This window comes from Archocentrus centrarchus, chromosome 13, assembly GCF_007364275.1.
Source record: "Archocentrus centrarchus isolate MPI-CPG fArcCen1 chromosome 13, fArcCen1, whole genome shotgun sequence".
NCBI lineage: Eukaryota > Metazoa > Chordata > Actinopteri > Cichliformes > Cichlidae > Archocentrus > Archocentrus centrarchus.
The window spans coordinates 27849352-27865908 of record NC_044358.1 but is presented as its reverse complement, the minus strand read 5'-3'; the positions used below and the strand labels follow the sequence as shown (position 1 = coordinate 27865908).

At 41.8% G+C, this 16557-nt stretch overlaps 1 protein-coding gene across 1 annotated transcript; it reads left to right on the top strand.

Annotated features, from left to right (window-relative positions):
• Positions 1–357: 357 nt before the first annotated feature.
• Positions 358–11800, top strand: ccdc92ba (coiled-coil domain containing 92Ba). The gene is made up of 4 exons (XM_030743596.1): positions 358–734; positions 1060–1198; positions 6281–6328; positions 8788–11800. The coding sequence occupies exons 2-4, from the start codon at positions 1066–1068 to the stop codon at positions 9540–9542; spliced, it is 936 nt and encodes a 311-aa protein (XP_030599456.1). The 5' UTR covers positions 358–734; positions 1060–1065; the 3' UTR covers positions 9543–11800.
• Positions 11801–16557: the final 4757 nt, after the last annotated feature.

Sequence of the window (16557 nt, the reverse complement as noted above, 5' to 3'; positions counted from 1 at the left end):
TCCTGATGCCCTCATGTCGAGAACCACTGCAGCTGCCTTCTTGTATCTCTGTCCATGGTCCTGGAATCACACTCATCATATCAAAGTGCACAAACTAAACACATTGGCAGGTTCGTTTTCTAATTATTCTTCATTTTTCCTCGTCTACACGAGGCCTTAAAGTTTTGCGTCTTTACTCCCACGAGCTGCGTATTGATCATCCACAGCAGCGATATGCCGCTTCCTCCAATCAGCTGCCGGACTGACTCTGTCGTACGACGTTCTGATCACGATGGCTTGTTTTCATCATCATCTTCGTCTCACTGCTCATCCAGCAGCTTGATCCCTCAGTCGGTGGGAGCGGAGGAAAGGTGCGCACGTTAGAAAAAAAAAATGGACTGCGCACTTTCCTCGTCGGTTTTTATACCAGCTTCACCTTCTTCCTACTGACGATCGACGCTGCAGATGTTGCAGCAAGGATTGTTTTTGTTGTCGGCGGATCGCGGTGCCATGCATCGTTTTGCATTTTTACGCACCCATCCAGACTCATCTTCCTCCTCCTCTTCCACTAATCAAACGGCGTCACATGCTGCTGAAAAGCACTTTAACGCTCCAGATAAAATGTCTTTGGGTGAATGCCGCAGCCTGCAGGATTTGGACCGACGCTGGAGGCCAGTATGCCCGGATCAGAGGACGTTCTTATAACACTAGCAAATCACATTTCTTAAATTGTGGTACTTAACATCAGTTTAAAGGTAAGCAAGGACACTAGCATCGACTTATTTTCTAACGAAAAGCCCATCGAGATTATCGATCAGGCTGCATTTTGAGGGGATGGTTTCTCCCGTTTCTGTTGATATATATTTTTTTTTTCTCCAGGTTATCAATACCTTATTTATAGCTCCAGCATGACCTCAATTCAGAACATGCACTTCTCACTCAGTGCCACTGCTAAGACAAACTTACGTGTAGCTGCTGGACCTTTAAGGTGTAATCTGAATTTATAAGTTGGTGCCTTGAAAGTGCGTGCTGGTGGAGTAAACGCAGATTCTCTCCCCCTTTCTTCTCTTGTCTATTTAGACAGCCATGGGTGATGAGACGAGCTTGTCTCAGCAGATAGAGAGTGTGGAGAGGAGCATGGTGTTCCTCAGGAAGGAGCACCTCACTATGCTCCACGGTCTTCACCTGGAGATCCTCTCCCTGCAAAAGCGATGCACAGGTGAGGGGTTCTGCTGCTGTTTCTGCTGCTGCTGTATGTGAAAAGTGCTAAAAAAAACTTCACGTGACCCCAAATTTCCACAGACACTAAAAATATAGTTAACCTTATAACCCTTAACTAATCAAAGGGGGTACTTTCCAGCTTCTTTAAACCAGTTTTCCTCTTGAGTTTAGGCTATATGTTTATTTTAAGGGACTTTTGTTAATTTATAGCAGATAATGTTCAAGATTTCATATTGTCAGTCTCCAAAGTGTGTTTATTATTCAGAACCAGGTTAAAAAGAGAGAGAGAGAGAAAAAAAAAGGATACTTAATATTTTCAATCAGTAATCATTTGAGCTCTTATGACTTCACATTTAAGTGAAGGATCCCTTTGGCTAATCCTCTTTAGGCATTGTTGGCGTTTTCTTTTTAGCTGCTGCAGCTCTTTATTAATCAGCAAGAATCTCATTGACCCTTTACACTGAGAAAGGATTTACGGAGATTTCAGATAACAGCCTTCTTTAAATGGGTTTTTAACCTTATAATAAACCATCAAGCCAAGCACTCAGATATTCTGATTCTGTCCAGGTGGAGCCTCAAGTAAACTAAAGCTGATTTTAATGATTTCACTTAATTTTATTTTAATATTGAATTTTGAAGGCACTACATCCAGTAAAGTTAATACCAGTGTGTGTGTGTGTGTGTGTGTGTGTGTGTAGTCCTCATTGTTCTTCTAATGTGTGTCTGCAGCACCAGTCAGTGCCAGACAATGGTTACATGATGATGTCATGCTACAATTCCTGTAGATTGCATCATTTCCTGTTTGGTGCCTAATGGATGGTGCCTTCTACCATTCAATCAAGCATGCAGATGCACATGAAAACACACTCTCTCTCTCTCTCTCTCTCTCTCTCTCTCTCTCTCTCTCTCACACACACACACACACACACACACACACACACACACACACACACACACACACACACACACACACACACACACAGACTCTGGTATTAGCTTTCGCTTGAGGATTTTTTTTTTTTTTATTCCTGTCTAACCATTAAGCCTGTTAGTAATTCTAGCCTAAAATAGATCATCACTGGATGGGATGTGAATCCTGCTATGTGAGCAGATTTTTGTCCACAGACATACACAAACATTAGTTAATTACCAAATATAGAAACACACATGGATTGTGATTAATCCATAGATGCTATAGTTTTAGTAATCCATATGAAGGGGATTGTAGGGGGAGAGCATGGAGGAAGGGCTGTGTCCATTATTTCTCCTGCACACATGTGACATCTGGTCGGTACAGCTGTGTGTGGCAATGACACCACCAACAGAGAGAGTACTGCCGCCTCTTTTCCTTCTCCTCTCCTCTCATTTCTATGGGCTCTCCCACTATAATGTGGGGCTTCTACAGATTATTTATAGTATTTTTTTTTTTAAGGGGGGTCCACATGGAGCTACAGTTATATTTCTGTCAGCTGCAAGAAAACAAAGCCAAACCTGCAGAAAGACAGCCCGGTACATTTCTGTCCCAGAATTGCTTGTGCACAAATAAATCATCTTCCCAGAGCAGCTGGTGGCATTGGCCTGCTCTCCAATTTGGTTTTGCCTTTAATGTTCACATTCTTCAGCTGTTTCTGTGGGATTGCACTCACTAAAAACACACAAGATCTCCTGTTGCTGCTGAGCATCCCTAAATCTTCTTATGAAGCTGTCATCTCTTTAAGGCAAAGCTAAAACCATCATACCCATCATACCCAAACTCACTGAAACAGACATAAAGAAAAGCAAAGATGAGGCCTGTGCAGCTGAGTGTATGCTTTTCTGCATGTGGGAAATCTTGTAGTTAGTTGTCTTTTCTGAACATCTTTTACGTATAACTTGAGGCAGTGAAAAACAGATAGGCTAATGCAGTTTGCAGAAGTCAGGTGTATGCTGCCAGCTCGCTAATATATAGTGTGGAAGGGTACTGCAAGGTTGAGCTGATGATGTTACTGTGCATATTAGTTCTGCCTTTCTACTGCTGACCTCTTTTTTTTTTTTCATTGTTCTCAACTCTCAGAGCTTCCTCATCAGCATAAAGGCGCTTCTGTCTTCCTGAACTACAAACTACATCAGTGTTTGTAGCTGAGGTCTTTTTCTCTGATGTAATGTGTTCATTGTGCATACCGGAAATTAGTCAGGGCGTGCGTTTGTCCTTACAGATATCTTTGCAGCGTTCAAGGTTGAATTGACTGAACAAAAGCCCCGAATGCTCAGTCAGGCTGCAGGAGATAAGACTGACCTACAAGGTGTTACACACACTGGGTGTTGCAATGTGCTGAGTGCCTCATTTTCATTGTTTCAGGAATAGTTCCTAGAATCATGCTAATTTCTCAGATTTCTGCTGGTAAATGAATTTCATAAAGGCTCATAGAAGCTATGAATGAGGATGATAACTAGGAAATAAGACCTATTGAAACCTCTCACATTTGGCTGCAATCACTGAGCCTGCCTTTTTGGAGCTCCCTTCCTCTTTGCCCCCTTTACTTTTTCTGTCCTACCTTCTTTCCTTCCTTTCCTTCCTTTCCTTCCTCCCCTCTCCACCCCCCATCTGTCTTTTTCTCTTCATGCCAGCTGCATGGGTGGGCGTGCTACAGTATCCTGACTGCAGAGGGAAGGAGAAAGGGTGTGACAGAGAGAGCAAGAGGAGAAGAAAGGCTAGGAATAACCAATACATATGTATCGTTCCAGACTGATCTTTATACACTACAAATATTTCCTTAAGAAAATCACCTCAGGTTCACTGCTGATAATTTCTGAGACCACATCGGACTTAAATACGCATGGAGAGCTCAAGAGAATAAGAGTTTTTCTGGTCATGGGGGAATTAAATGAAGCTAGTTCACACAAACACCAGCCACTGTGTTGCAGTGTGTGCAGAATAAGCTGAATGTGGAGATTTTCCTGCTGCTGTCAGGCTGCTTTGAATGACTGTCGAGAGATGACTGACAGGACAGACACAACCAGCAGTCTGCCACCCCCACCCCCACACACACAAACACCCACAGATAGGCAGAAATATAGTCCAAAAAACACTGAATGACTGAATATTTCAGTCTGTCACATTGTCTTATCAGAAATTATGTATTGTATCAATCTAAAAATATGTGAGATATATTGTGAGGATCTTACACTAACACCATTCACCACTATTGCTTCTGCCTACACTGATTTACAAAAAAAAAAAAAAAAAAAAAAAAAAGCAATGCAGTAATGGCTTTGATTGGATGAGTTTTATTGTCCAGAAAAGCTGCTGAGTGTCTACTGCCTCTAATCCCCTTGTTTTTTTATGGCACAAGTGAAATGGACTCAAAGGCGAGCCACTAATGCGAGACATAAAAGTCAGAATCACACACACTAAATGAGAGACACAAATACCACAGTAAGATACACATCTTCACTTGAGTGCTATAATAAAAACTAAAGAACTAATCAAAGAATATATTACACCTTTCTATGATATGATAGGTGAAATGGATGACAATGATTATCTTTTCATCATGGTACCTGTTAGTGGGTGGCATATGCTACAGAGCAAGCAAACATTTTTTTTTCTGCTTTCTTTTTTTGGCCTTTTACAACTTTTTATTTGATAGTATACAGTGGAGAGAGACAGGGGGAAGGCATGTGGTAAATGGCAACAGGTCGGGATGCGAACCTGTGCTGTCTGCACCGCTGCCAATGTTCGTGGCATACATGGTTGCCTGCTCATCCACTGAGCCACTTGGGCGCCCCAGCAAGTGAACATTTTGTCCTCAAAGTTGATGAGTTAGAAGCAGAAAAAAAGGATGTGAGAGGGTTTGACAAGGGCAAATTGTGATGGCTAGGCAACTGGATCAGAGCATCTCCAAAACTGCAGCTCTTGTGGGGTCTTCCCAGTCTGCAGAGCTGGACCACAGAGCAATGGAAGAAGGTGGCCTGGTCTGATGAATCATGTTTTCTTATACATCAAGTGGATGGCCAGGTATGTGTGTGCTACTTACCTTGGGAACACCTGGCACCAGGATGCACCAGAAGGCAAGCCAATGGGGGCAGTGTGATGCTTTGGACAATGTTCTGCTGGGAAACCTTGCATCCTGCCATCCACGTGGATGGTACTTTGACACATACCACCTACCTAAGCATTGTTGCAGACCATGTACACCCTTTCATGGAAACAGTATTCCCTGATGGCTGTGGCCTTATCCTGCTGAATGGCAGGATAATGCTCCCTGCCACAAAGCAAAAATGGTTCAGAAATGGTGAAGCACAACAATGAGTTACAGGTGTTGACTTGGCCTCAAAATTCCCCAGATCTCCATCCAATCAAGCATCTGTGGGATGTGCTAGATAAACAAGTCTGATCAGTCAGTGGCTCCATCATGTAGTGCTTTACACATTTGCCTAACAAGTGAAAGATTTCTGGTTTGATGCTAGGAGGAGACACAAATTCTTTTGGGGTTGCAACTGGTGTAAAAACTCAGCCAAATCAAGCATGATGTGAGACAGCATTGGTAAAAAAAAAGCTATGGAAAGAATGTATATATTGAAATGTTTTGTTACCTGCTGTGGTAACACTTTGTGAATAGGGAAGCAGCTTTTTTTTTTCTACTGATTTCACTGAGAACTGCTAATATGGGGATGCCAACTTGATTGAGCAGGCAACCCATATGCCAAAAGGTTGAAGGGGCCTGTGTTTGATTTCGTGTACAATAAAGACTGCAAAATGACCTAAACAATAATAATAATTAAAAAAATATGGCAAATGTGGCAACTGTGTCTGTACAGCTACAGTACAGAAAGTTGTTGTTTTTTCCTTTCCAGACTGTGGCAGTCTCTGGCACTTAGTCTTTGATGTAAAGTTTCAGATTTTGTTTCATAAATTATGCATGAGCTCGCTGTGAATGTACTGCATCGAGCATCTGTTATGTTAACCAGCAGCAAACAGAAACTGTCAGCATACAGCTTTAATAAGACTCTCCAGCCCCACTGATCGTCTGCATTTAATCTCTGATTATATGATTTCTCTCTCTTCCCGCCATCTTTGTCTGTCTCTTGCATTTTTCAGAGTTGACAAGTGAATTGAAGATGAAGCCTCCAGGCAGGAGTCAAATAGGTATGTTTGAGTTCACATCCACTCACTGCATAAGCTCTTCCTCGCCCTCCTCTGTCACAAATCTCTCTCTGCTGGGCCTGTCTGTGTTTGCGCCTCTTGGATTTTTGTCATCTTTCTTTGGTCTTGAAGACACAAAGACATGTACATGTTTACATCTCCCCAAGCCAGTTTTCCCTCACCATGCTCAACCTCAGCCCCCAGATGACCCCTATCTGTCTCTGCCTGCATCAGTCTGTCCTTCCACCCTCCCATCCCCCAGGGGACAGAGCCTTGTCAGCCACCCCTATCTCTCTCTTCTGCAGGGAGGGAGGAGTCTCTGGTAAACCAATATATAGGCCATATCTTGGCTGAAAAGTGCACGTGCGTTTGTCCACATGTATGAAAAGAATCTGCAGCTTCACACAAAAGATGAAGAAACAGTCATAGCGGGTAAAGCTCAGTGCAGAGATAGGTACCATTTTGTCACAGCAAATTAGAGACAGACTCCAGAAAGAGAAGTCAAAATGCTGGAGAAATGTGTGTGTGCTTGCAAAGAGTAAAGGGGGGGCTGCATTACTCAGCCATTAGACCCCATCTCCTTTATCCAGTGCAGGTTACCCCCCCTGCCCCCCACCCTACCGATCTATCGTGCAGCACAGCCCTGTGTTCTCCACCCCACCCTGGCAAATTGATCCATCCTCTTTTTCTTCTTCAGCTCTTCTTTTTTTTCCTCAAGGTCCCAACGGGGGTGTCCACTTACAGACTTTGCTGAGTGCGAGAGAGAAATGTAGGAAAAGAGAGAGGGAGAGAAAGGAGAGAAGTAACCAGAGGGAGAGAGGAGGGCAATTAAGGCAAAAGGAAAGTCGGGAGAGTGCAGTCAGCTGCAGACATGGAGGGGTATGGAAGGACGTAAAGTTTACATTAGGCAATCTATAGTTAGCGTAAGAGTTTAATTGGGGTGTGGTGATGAGCAACAGAAAAGCTGATCGGCCTTCAGAGGATCAATCCTGGCAGACAAATGTAGAAAATAAAGAACAAAATGAGGAACACAAATGAAAAACAATATAAGGACAGTCATAGACTGTGAAATGAGATGACTATAAGTTGTGAGATATTACAGTTTGAACCTCAAATTCAAAAATGCATCCGTATATGAAGCAACTTATTAGGATTCTCCAGACTGGTTTCCCCCTGGGCAGGAGGGTCAGTGCCGGCCTCTGTGGTTGTAATCTGCTGCTCCTCTAGCAGCTTCTCCAGCTCAGTTAGCCCTGAGGTAACTGCACTGACTCAGGGGTTTTCATCCGTATATCCCTCTCATCCCTGTGGGGAATTTTAGTGGAATAAAAGAGAAGAAGCCTTGTCTACAGTAGCAAAAAGGAGAAAAAAATAATAAAGCAGTATGCTGTGTTGAATCTGACCTTGGCAGAGAGAAGGCGTCCAGTAGTAGATTGACTTTGTATCGGGAATGAACGTCAGCCTCTGTACAATTTATTTTAATGTGGGAACGTACTGTGAGAACAAGCTTTACGTACTGTACAGAATATAAATGCTTTGGTGTTAAGAAGTAAGGCAGGTTAAGCAATCTGTAGCTTCTGTTTTTGTCTGCTCCACAAATGCTGCACGTGAGCATCAGTCAGCCTGCTGTCGACAGGTTTGTATCAACAACATCAAATATTATGTTAACATGGTAACACACATTTTCCCCCTAATATGGACAGAACAGCTTCACAAAAAATGACTTAGTTGATTAGTTTACCACAACAAAGTGGCACTTTATCTATCTATCTATCTATCTATCTATCTATCTATCTATCTATCTATATATATATATATATATATATATATATATATATATATATATATATATATATATATATATATATATATATATATATATATATATATATATATATATATATATATATATATATATATATATATATATAAAAGGTATAAAAGTATGTCAGAAATTATCTTTGCAGAAACTTACATTGATTTAGTAGACACATTTATGCTACATTAAATTGCAAAATATGATTCTGCTAGTTTACAAAGACTTTTATATTACCCAGCACTAGGGCAGCCTGTCAGGTGTGGTTAGAGTAAAGATCACATTTTCCAGCTTTAAAATTGCTCCACATTGAAAGGAGCTAGCTGAGATGGTTTGGGCATCTGACTAGTATACCTCTGTGAAGCATTTGGGGCATGCCAAACAGGGAGGAGGCCCTGGGCTACACCCAGGACATGCTGGAGAGATTTTATCTCTTGTCTGCGTTGGGAGCGCCTCACCCCAGAAGCAATAGAGGAGGTGGCTGGGAAATGGAAAGTCGGGGTGTCTCTGCTTAGACTGCTGTAACCTGCAACTGAATAAGTAGCAGAAAATGGATGAATGGATGGATGATGTATTGTAAAACACAGTTTCTACATACTCTATTTTAAAGCTCTCCATGTTTATAATTTGCATTTCTGGTCTGCATCAGAATTACAGGAGGAAGAGGAGCTTTTGGAGGCTCACTGTCTGGAGGTGGAAAATTGTCTGGCAGAAAAGGAGTGCGCCTTGGGAGAGCTTCGTAAGGAGCTTACTCAGAAAGGGGCTTTGGTGGGAGCTCTCAGAGCCAATCTCAAGCAAAAGGAGCGCCATTTTCTGGAGGAGCTTAAACGTCGCAGCCACTGTTCAACCATCCTTAACACAGAGCTGCAGAAGCAAACCGAGGCTGCTGCATACCTCTCCTTCCAGCTGCATGCTGCAAGGCAGAAACTGCACCAACAGCGGATGCAGCAGAGGCAGGGACTCCTTTCCAGAGCCAGCAATCAGGGGTTCCAGTGCGGTGCCGAGCAGAACTCCGTTTCTCCACAAATGCTTTCAGGAGCTTCCCCTTCTTCTCCTGTGGTTAAACCAAAACGAAAGAGTGCTAGGGCTTCCTCGAGAGTTGAGCGTGCCCGAGAGTGTGTGCCGATAGAGAAAGTGATGGGCCCTGCAGAGCCCACAGCCATGCCAGACCCCGCTCTCTTCCTCCACCCTCGAAGGCACAGGGCACGCTCCAGGCACACTGTGGCACAAAGACAACCTCCACTAGGCCTGGAGAAGGAAGAAGAGGAGGAGGTGGAGGCAAATGGTGGGGAGGGGCCAGTGGAGCCCCAAGATGAAGCTGCCAGACTCGTGTCTTCAGCAGCAGCAGCAGCAGCAGCAGCAGCAGCAGCAGCGCCTCCTGCTGCAGAGACAAAAGCAGATTAGCAACTACTGTGATGTGCATTTCGACCAGTGTATGATTATCTTCTGTCAGACTGTTAATGCTGGTAACTGTTGTTCTGCACCTTGACTGAATTGATACTGAGACTGATTTTAGCCATTTTATTATATCACACTCACCATATGCTCTTTTTTAATGTGGACTCTGACATAACCTTAAATAACTTGCAAAAGTCAGTAACTGTCACTTTAGGTCAGTCTTTTAAATTAGAACGAATTGTTTACACTGCTGTCAGACGCTCTCTGTGTACTGTGGGGCCTTATTCCATGGTAGCCCCTTTTTTATTTGAGTTTGACTGTTGTAGGTGTTATTTAGAGTGGACTAGAAGCTGTTGTGGCAGTTGTGTTACCCAGCCAGCCGTGACCTTTAAAGGCCCATCACAAGTCACTCCAGGTGGCTGAGTGTTTGCCTGAGTCTCAGCTGAATATATCTGAGGTGGCAGGCACACGACAAAATGATTGAGCCCAAGGAAAGTCCTCACTTCCTCACAGAGGAACAAATAATATTTATTTTTGCCTTTTTTTTTTGTATCATGACCATTTGGCAAAGTCTGTTTTCTAACTGATTTCATCTTCATCTTAATCCCCAATACAAGAATCTAAAAACAGAAGTATGCACTATTTGAAGGGAAAATGGGCTTTAAATCACTGTGCAAGGTACCGAGTGTTTGTAGCTACAAATCTTTAGTGATCTATCCCTGGTGAAGTAGACCTTTTTCACAGCAGATGATAATACATTAACAGTGGCTCTAGTGGCTTTAGATATCTCACTCAGTTTTGCCAGAGAGCCAGGCTGTGTCCAAAATGACTATCCCACTCACTCATTTGCTCCTCCTTATGTAGTAGGCACTAAACTCCATTTTGGGGGGTATTTACGAGTCTTCATCAGTTTGCATTATATGAAAACTGTAGAAGCGCACAGCGGTCACATTCTTATCTGTAAGAGATTTGGGGATATTTGCAGAAAAGTAGAAAGCTTGAGCATATTATTTAGTGGATAAATTTACACCCTTATCAAAAGGCCGAAATACAAAGTGAAGTAGTTTAAAACAAGTCCAAATATAATCTGTGAAAAAGGTGCCTTTACATGGCAGTCTTGTTAAGTTTAGGCAAAAAAAAAGTACAAGACTTAATTTAGAAAAACACCTTGGTCTGAGTCAAAGTGCACCTGTTTAACAGTGTTAGCCACATCACAGAAAGCCTGAAAGCAAACTGCTGTCATGTGCAAAGAAGCCAACCATTGTTTCAACTGACAACAAACAGTTTTATCACCTTTAATGTAATGGTAGGTTATTGATTGCAGTGTTTGCATGAATACTGGTGGAATAACCATCACAGAAACGTAAAAAATTATTTTGGTGATTACTAATACCGTTAATTCAGGGCAGCAAACCTGGGTGGTGGTCCAATAAATTTGTTAAGCACTGTAAGTAAACCCTGTGAGTCAAAAGCTCAGGCTGCTGCCTCTGTATGATGAAGAGAGGCGATATCTGTATATGGTCATATCAGGCACAGAGCTTTGGCTTTTGCCAAAAAAGCTTCAACCGCCTACTGTTCAAACCTTTTTTGTTTGTGAGATGCTGCCAATCAGAAGATCGTTGGCTTAAAGCGAGAGGAGCTGCAACAGCTTGTTTCAGTCAGCGGATGAGGCCAAGTATAAGATAAAGAAGGATTCTTTTGAACTGTGAATCATGCCAAGCTCAAGTCCAACAACAGGAGTATGGAGCTGAAAAGTACAACAGGTCCCCTTAAAGGTTGTTATGCATCAGCTTTGATTCATCTATATTATTCTCAGATCACAGGTCTGGTGTAAAAATAACATATTATCATGCAGAAAAATACACATAATTATCACGTACATTATTAAAAAGCATCACAACTTCTCATTCATTGTTTAAATAGCGGTAGTGATACAATGCAAAAATAAGTAATAAGTAAATCAGTAAACAAGTATACTTATCAGTGCCTGCCTCTGATGAGGAGAGGTCGGCCACGTGAAACTTCAGTGTTCATGAAGGTTTTGTGAAGTCATGTACTGGAGTGGTGTGCTGCCTTTCCTTTGTTGGGACTGCTTTGTTAGGCCACCTGCTGGTGATAATCAGTTCTGACTTACTGGACCCTGTGCTTTACTCAGGTGTGGGTTGTGTGCAGAAAACACACACACGGACGACAGCGAATACGCCATGTTTGTGTTTGAGGGTCTTGTGTTTGTTTGTTTTTTTCACCTCAGGAAAAAAAAAAAAGTAGGTTTTTGGTGTGTCTTACACTAAAGCACCAGCTGATTGGTTTGAAGTGAGTTCCTTTCCCACTTTACACATTAAACAAATTCCCAAAGTAAGCTGTGTGTGAATGCACACGGATAAAGCGGCTGCTCTGTAAGCCAGGTGTGTCCTCTATTATCAAAACACATGTATAGGGTGGCCCCTAGTGAAACAACGAGCAAACAGCATGAAGAAAGCAGGAGAAATGTTACTGCTTGCATTAACAGTGCCCTTTATGACTTCACCACTATATACACCACTGTAACTACTGCCTTATAATATATAAGAGGAGTCGGTGATATAATAAATGTGCACACGTAGAAGCAGAACTCATTAAAAAAAATGACATTTCTTTACTAAAGGATGGTTTCATTTTGTTTCAGAAAACTCTTTTATACAACTCTTTGGTTGGGATTTGCATATAAGTCAGCTCAGTGTTTTATTCCCCGCTGTATCGGTCGGGCTTTACTTGAGCCGTGGCCTAACTGAGCTTTGGTAACTGCGGTTTGATGTGAGTCTTCCAGTAAGACTGAATTTCATTGTGAGGATTTTTCTTTCACTCTTCAGCAACTGGTTAGAGGTTTAGCATTATGTTTGTAGGACTATTATCAATAAAGCAATATATATTGTATATTTATATTTCATGAGTAGGTCAGATCAGCTGGTTTATGGACACTTGAGGCCACTTAAAATAGTGTCTGTGATCTTTGTAATTTTTGAGCTCACAGTGTTTTATGTTATATTTTTCTGACCTGTTGTGTTGTTTCATTTTGAAGTTTTGTCACTGAATCTTTATGAGACTGGTTGTTATGCTAAGGGTTAAAGGATTTCACGCTATGCTGCATGTGATGCAGTAATAAAGTAAATAGGCATATTCTTATGCCACCTGCGATTGTCTGGATGAAACCTGGAGTAATTACACAATTGTTTTTTTAGCAAAAAAAAAAAAAAAATGCAAACACGATAAAGGTTTCCATTCACCTCTTAGCTGGTAAGCCATTAGCATGACCGCGTGCACTATTCTTCCTCAAGTTTTATGAGACAGTCAGTGATAAAAGTGCAACGCTGTCTTGTCCTAAACAGTTTCTCCAACAAGAAAACTGAATTTTAGACTGTTAGACTCCATGAGTTCATCACTACATCTCCTCTCCAGATGAAGCAGCAGGTAGATTAAGCTCTTCATCCACCTCTAATCATCAGTTTAATATATTTCACCGGCGAGGAACCACGCTTATTACATAACATCATAATACTGGCTACTGTATGCATCTTTGCTACAGTTTTTAAAACTCAGAGACTGATGACTTGTTTGTCTGCCTTGAGGGAAAATGCTAATGAGCCAAAGAGGCCCACCACTGAAATTAGCACAAAGACAAACGGTGTGATGCCTAACAAAGATGTCTTTTTAAGTAAATCTTCACTGCCTCAGAGCATAGCATACTACATCTCACATCATGCAAACAAATAGTAATAATCCACACACACCCGCAGAGACTGTCTTCCATCTTTCGAAACACTCATGTGACTCTAATCCTCAGATCGGTTACACATCGGCAGCAGCGGCAGCAGCAGCATTGTCTCTGTCATTTTTACTCTTCCAGGTCTTTGTAGTGACTCCTGGTTTATTTTTCATCTTATAGAAACATTTTCAGGGCACCGTAAAGCATCTTGTTTGATATGTTATGTGGTTTCTAGCAATAATGCTGTGTGGTACCCAATATAAAATACAGAGAGATGTTGCTCTGGGTTGTTATCTGCTATTGACTGATTACCGCATATACTGTGTTTGCTTCCTACAGTGATCTACTGTACACATAACTGGAATAAACTGGAAGGCTGTCCCGTCTGCTTCTTGCTTTGTTAATAAAGTGATTAAATGATTTTGTATTTGTGTCATATCACAGTTTCCTTTGATGGACAAAGGAATCTGAAGCCCATGTGGCTCACCTGGAACATGCCACATGTTAAACAGCAATAAACAGACAGGAGAGGCTGTGGCTTAGAAGGTAGACTGGGTTGTCTACTAATTGGAGACTGATTCCCTGGCTTCCCAAGTTTATCTGTCAAAGTATCTGAGTTGACCGTGATGCACTCCATCGGAGCGTCAGTGTGTGCATGTTCAGTAAAAAAAAGCACTTGAGCATAGAAGACAAGAAAATCCCGTACATGAATGTGTGTGTGAGTGATGAATGAGACTTGCACTAAGAAAGAGCTTTGAATGCTCAAATTGAGTAGAAACTACTCAAACCTCGGCTGTATTCATGTCAGTGAGCTGCTGGAAGTGAGGAGCCAGTGTGAGTGACATGCTCATGATATCTGGGTCAAACTGTCAAAGTTCAGTGAATTCACTCTGAATTCAATTCTGTTTTGTTGACGTAGTGCCAACAACAGGAGCACTTGGGCACTTTACATTCTACAGCAATGACCTTTTAGCAGTACGGATAAAATCCAATGAGTCCCTTTAATCAAGCACCTGAGGTCAGATAGAAAAAACCTCTCTTTTAACAAGAAGAAACATGGTGGAAGGCGGTCATCTGCCTCGACCAGTAGGGTGAGGGGAAAGTGTCGAAAGAAAAGAAGAGCATGGAGACACAACAAGGAGCATAACAGCAAACACTGGGCTGCTCAGAGGGGGGCAGAGATACCTCCAGAAAGTATCTGTCTGGAGAGATGAGAGGAGAGGTGCTGATTGCATCATGGAGGGTCCTCCAGCAGCACTGGTCTATGGTTACCTGATTCATCTCAAACCACAAACTTTATTAAAAGTTTTGAAGTCTAAGCTTAAAAATAGAGAGGGTGTCTGTCTACTGAAACCAAACTGTGAGCTGGGATGTGGGGTTTAATAACTGAAGGCCTCCCATTGCACTTTTGGAAGCAACAAGTAGGCCCACAGTCTGAGAGCAAAGTGCAAAAGATGTGTAGGAGCTTGGTCATTAAGAGCAGGGTGACCAAATCCAAACAAATAAGAGGTGATCTGAAATTCTGATAGATCTAACTTTAAAAAAGAAAAAGCTGTACAGGTTGGAAGTTTAGCATTGATCGTGTGTTTCATATAAATCCAATTTTCCAATTGTCACCAAGTAAGCGTAACATAGTAATCATATATGTATAATTTTGTGATATTCCTCTTACATGTATTCATTATACATTGCTGTGAAAAAGTAATTGCCCCTAATCCTAATAACTGGTTGTGCCACCCTCAACAGCAAGAACTGTAAGTGTCTGTGATAACTGGCAGTGAGTCTTCCACATTGCTGTGGATGAATTTTGACCCACTCTTCTATTGTTTTATTTCAGCCACATAGGAGAATTTTCCAGCAAGAATGGCCTGTTTAAGATCATGCCAAAGCATATCAATCATATTTAAGTCCAGACTGTGACTAGGCCACTCCAAAACCTTCATTTTGTTTTTGTTTTTTTTGAGCCATTCAGAGGTGGACTTGCTGGTGTCTTTCAGATCATTGTCCTGCTGCATAACCTGAGTGTGTTTGAGTTTCGGGGCGTAAACTGATGGCCAGACAGTCTCCTTCAGGATTTTCTGATAGAGAGCAGAATTCATAGATCAATCAATTACGGCAAGTTGTTCAGGTCCTGAAGCAGCAAAGCAGGCCCAGACCATCACACTACCACCACCATGTTTGACTATTGGTATGATGTTCTTGTTATGAATAGTTGTGTTGTTTTTAAACCAGATGTAACGGGACTCAAACTTTCCAAACTTTTGTCTTGTCAGTCCACAGAATATTTTTCATAAGTCTTGGAGATCATCAAGATGTTTTTTGGCAAATATGTGACGATCCTTTGTGTTAGCAGTGGTTTTCTCCTTGGAGCTCTCCCGTGGATGCCATTTTTGCCCAGTCTCTTTCTTATTATTGAATCATGATCACTGACTTTGACTGAGGCAGTTCTTTAGAAGTTGTTCTGGGTTTTTTTTTGTGACTTCGTGGATGAGTCATTGATGCGCTCTTGGGAGTAATTTTGGTTGGCCAGCCACTCCTGGGAATGTTTACCACTGTTCCAAGTTTTCCTCATTTGTGGATAATGGCTTTCACCATGGTTCACTGGAATCCCAAAACCTTAGAAGTGGCTTTGTAACCCTTTCCTGACTGGTAGATTTCAATGATTTTGTTTCTCAGTTGTTTCTTTAGATGCTGGTATGATGTGTTGCTTTTTGAGATCTTTTAGCCTACTTCACTTTGTCATACAGGTTCTAATTAAGGGATCTCTTGATTCAACAGGACTTGCAATAATCAGGCCCGAGTGTGAAATGAAAACTTCCCTCAAATATCTGAAACCTAAAGTAACAAGTCTGTTTTGAAAACGTAAGAAGTAGAAAGAACAGATATTTGTGTAAAAATGTAGGGAGTATACGGTAAGTAAAAAGTTGTCAGAAAAATAAATACTCAAGTAAAGTACAGATGCCTGAAAATTCTACTTAAGTACAGTAACAAAGAATTTGTACTTCGTTACTTCCCACCTCTGCATTATAGTGGGGAGAAGGATTTGAACTTCCACTCCATCCAGGGAGTGGACATTGAGATAGTGGACTCTTATAAGTACCTGGGTGTTCACCTAAACAATAAACTGGACTGGACTCATAACACTGATGCGCTCTACAGGAAGGGTCAGAGCAGACTCTACCTGCTGAGAAGGCTGAGGTCTTTTGGAGTGCAGGGGACACTCCTGAAGACCTTCTATGACTCTGTGGTGGCATCAGCCATCTTCTATGCAGCAGTATG

Bases quoted from the DNA above. Each gene is read 5' to 3' on its own strand.
- ccdc92ba (XM_030743596.1), top strand. From the start codon at position 1,066: ATGGGTGATGAGACGAGCTTGTCTCAGCAGATAGAGAGTGTGGAGAGG. The intron at 1,199-6,280 runs GTGAGGGGTTCT...TGCATTTTTCAG, and splicing joins CCTGCAAAAGCGATGCACAG to AGTTGACAAGTGAATTGAAG. The intron at 6,329-8,787 runs GTATGTTTGAGT...GGTCTGCATCAG, and splicing joins TCCAGGCAGGAGTCAAATAG to AATTACAGGAGGAAGAGGAG.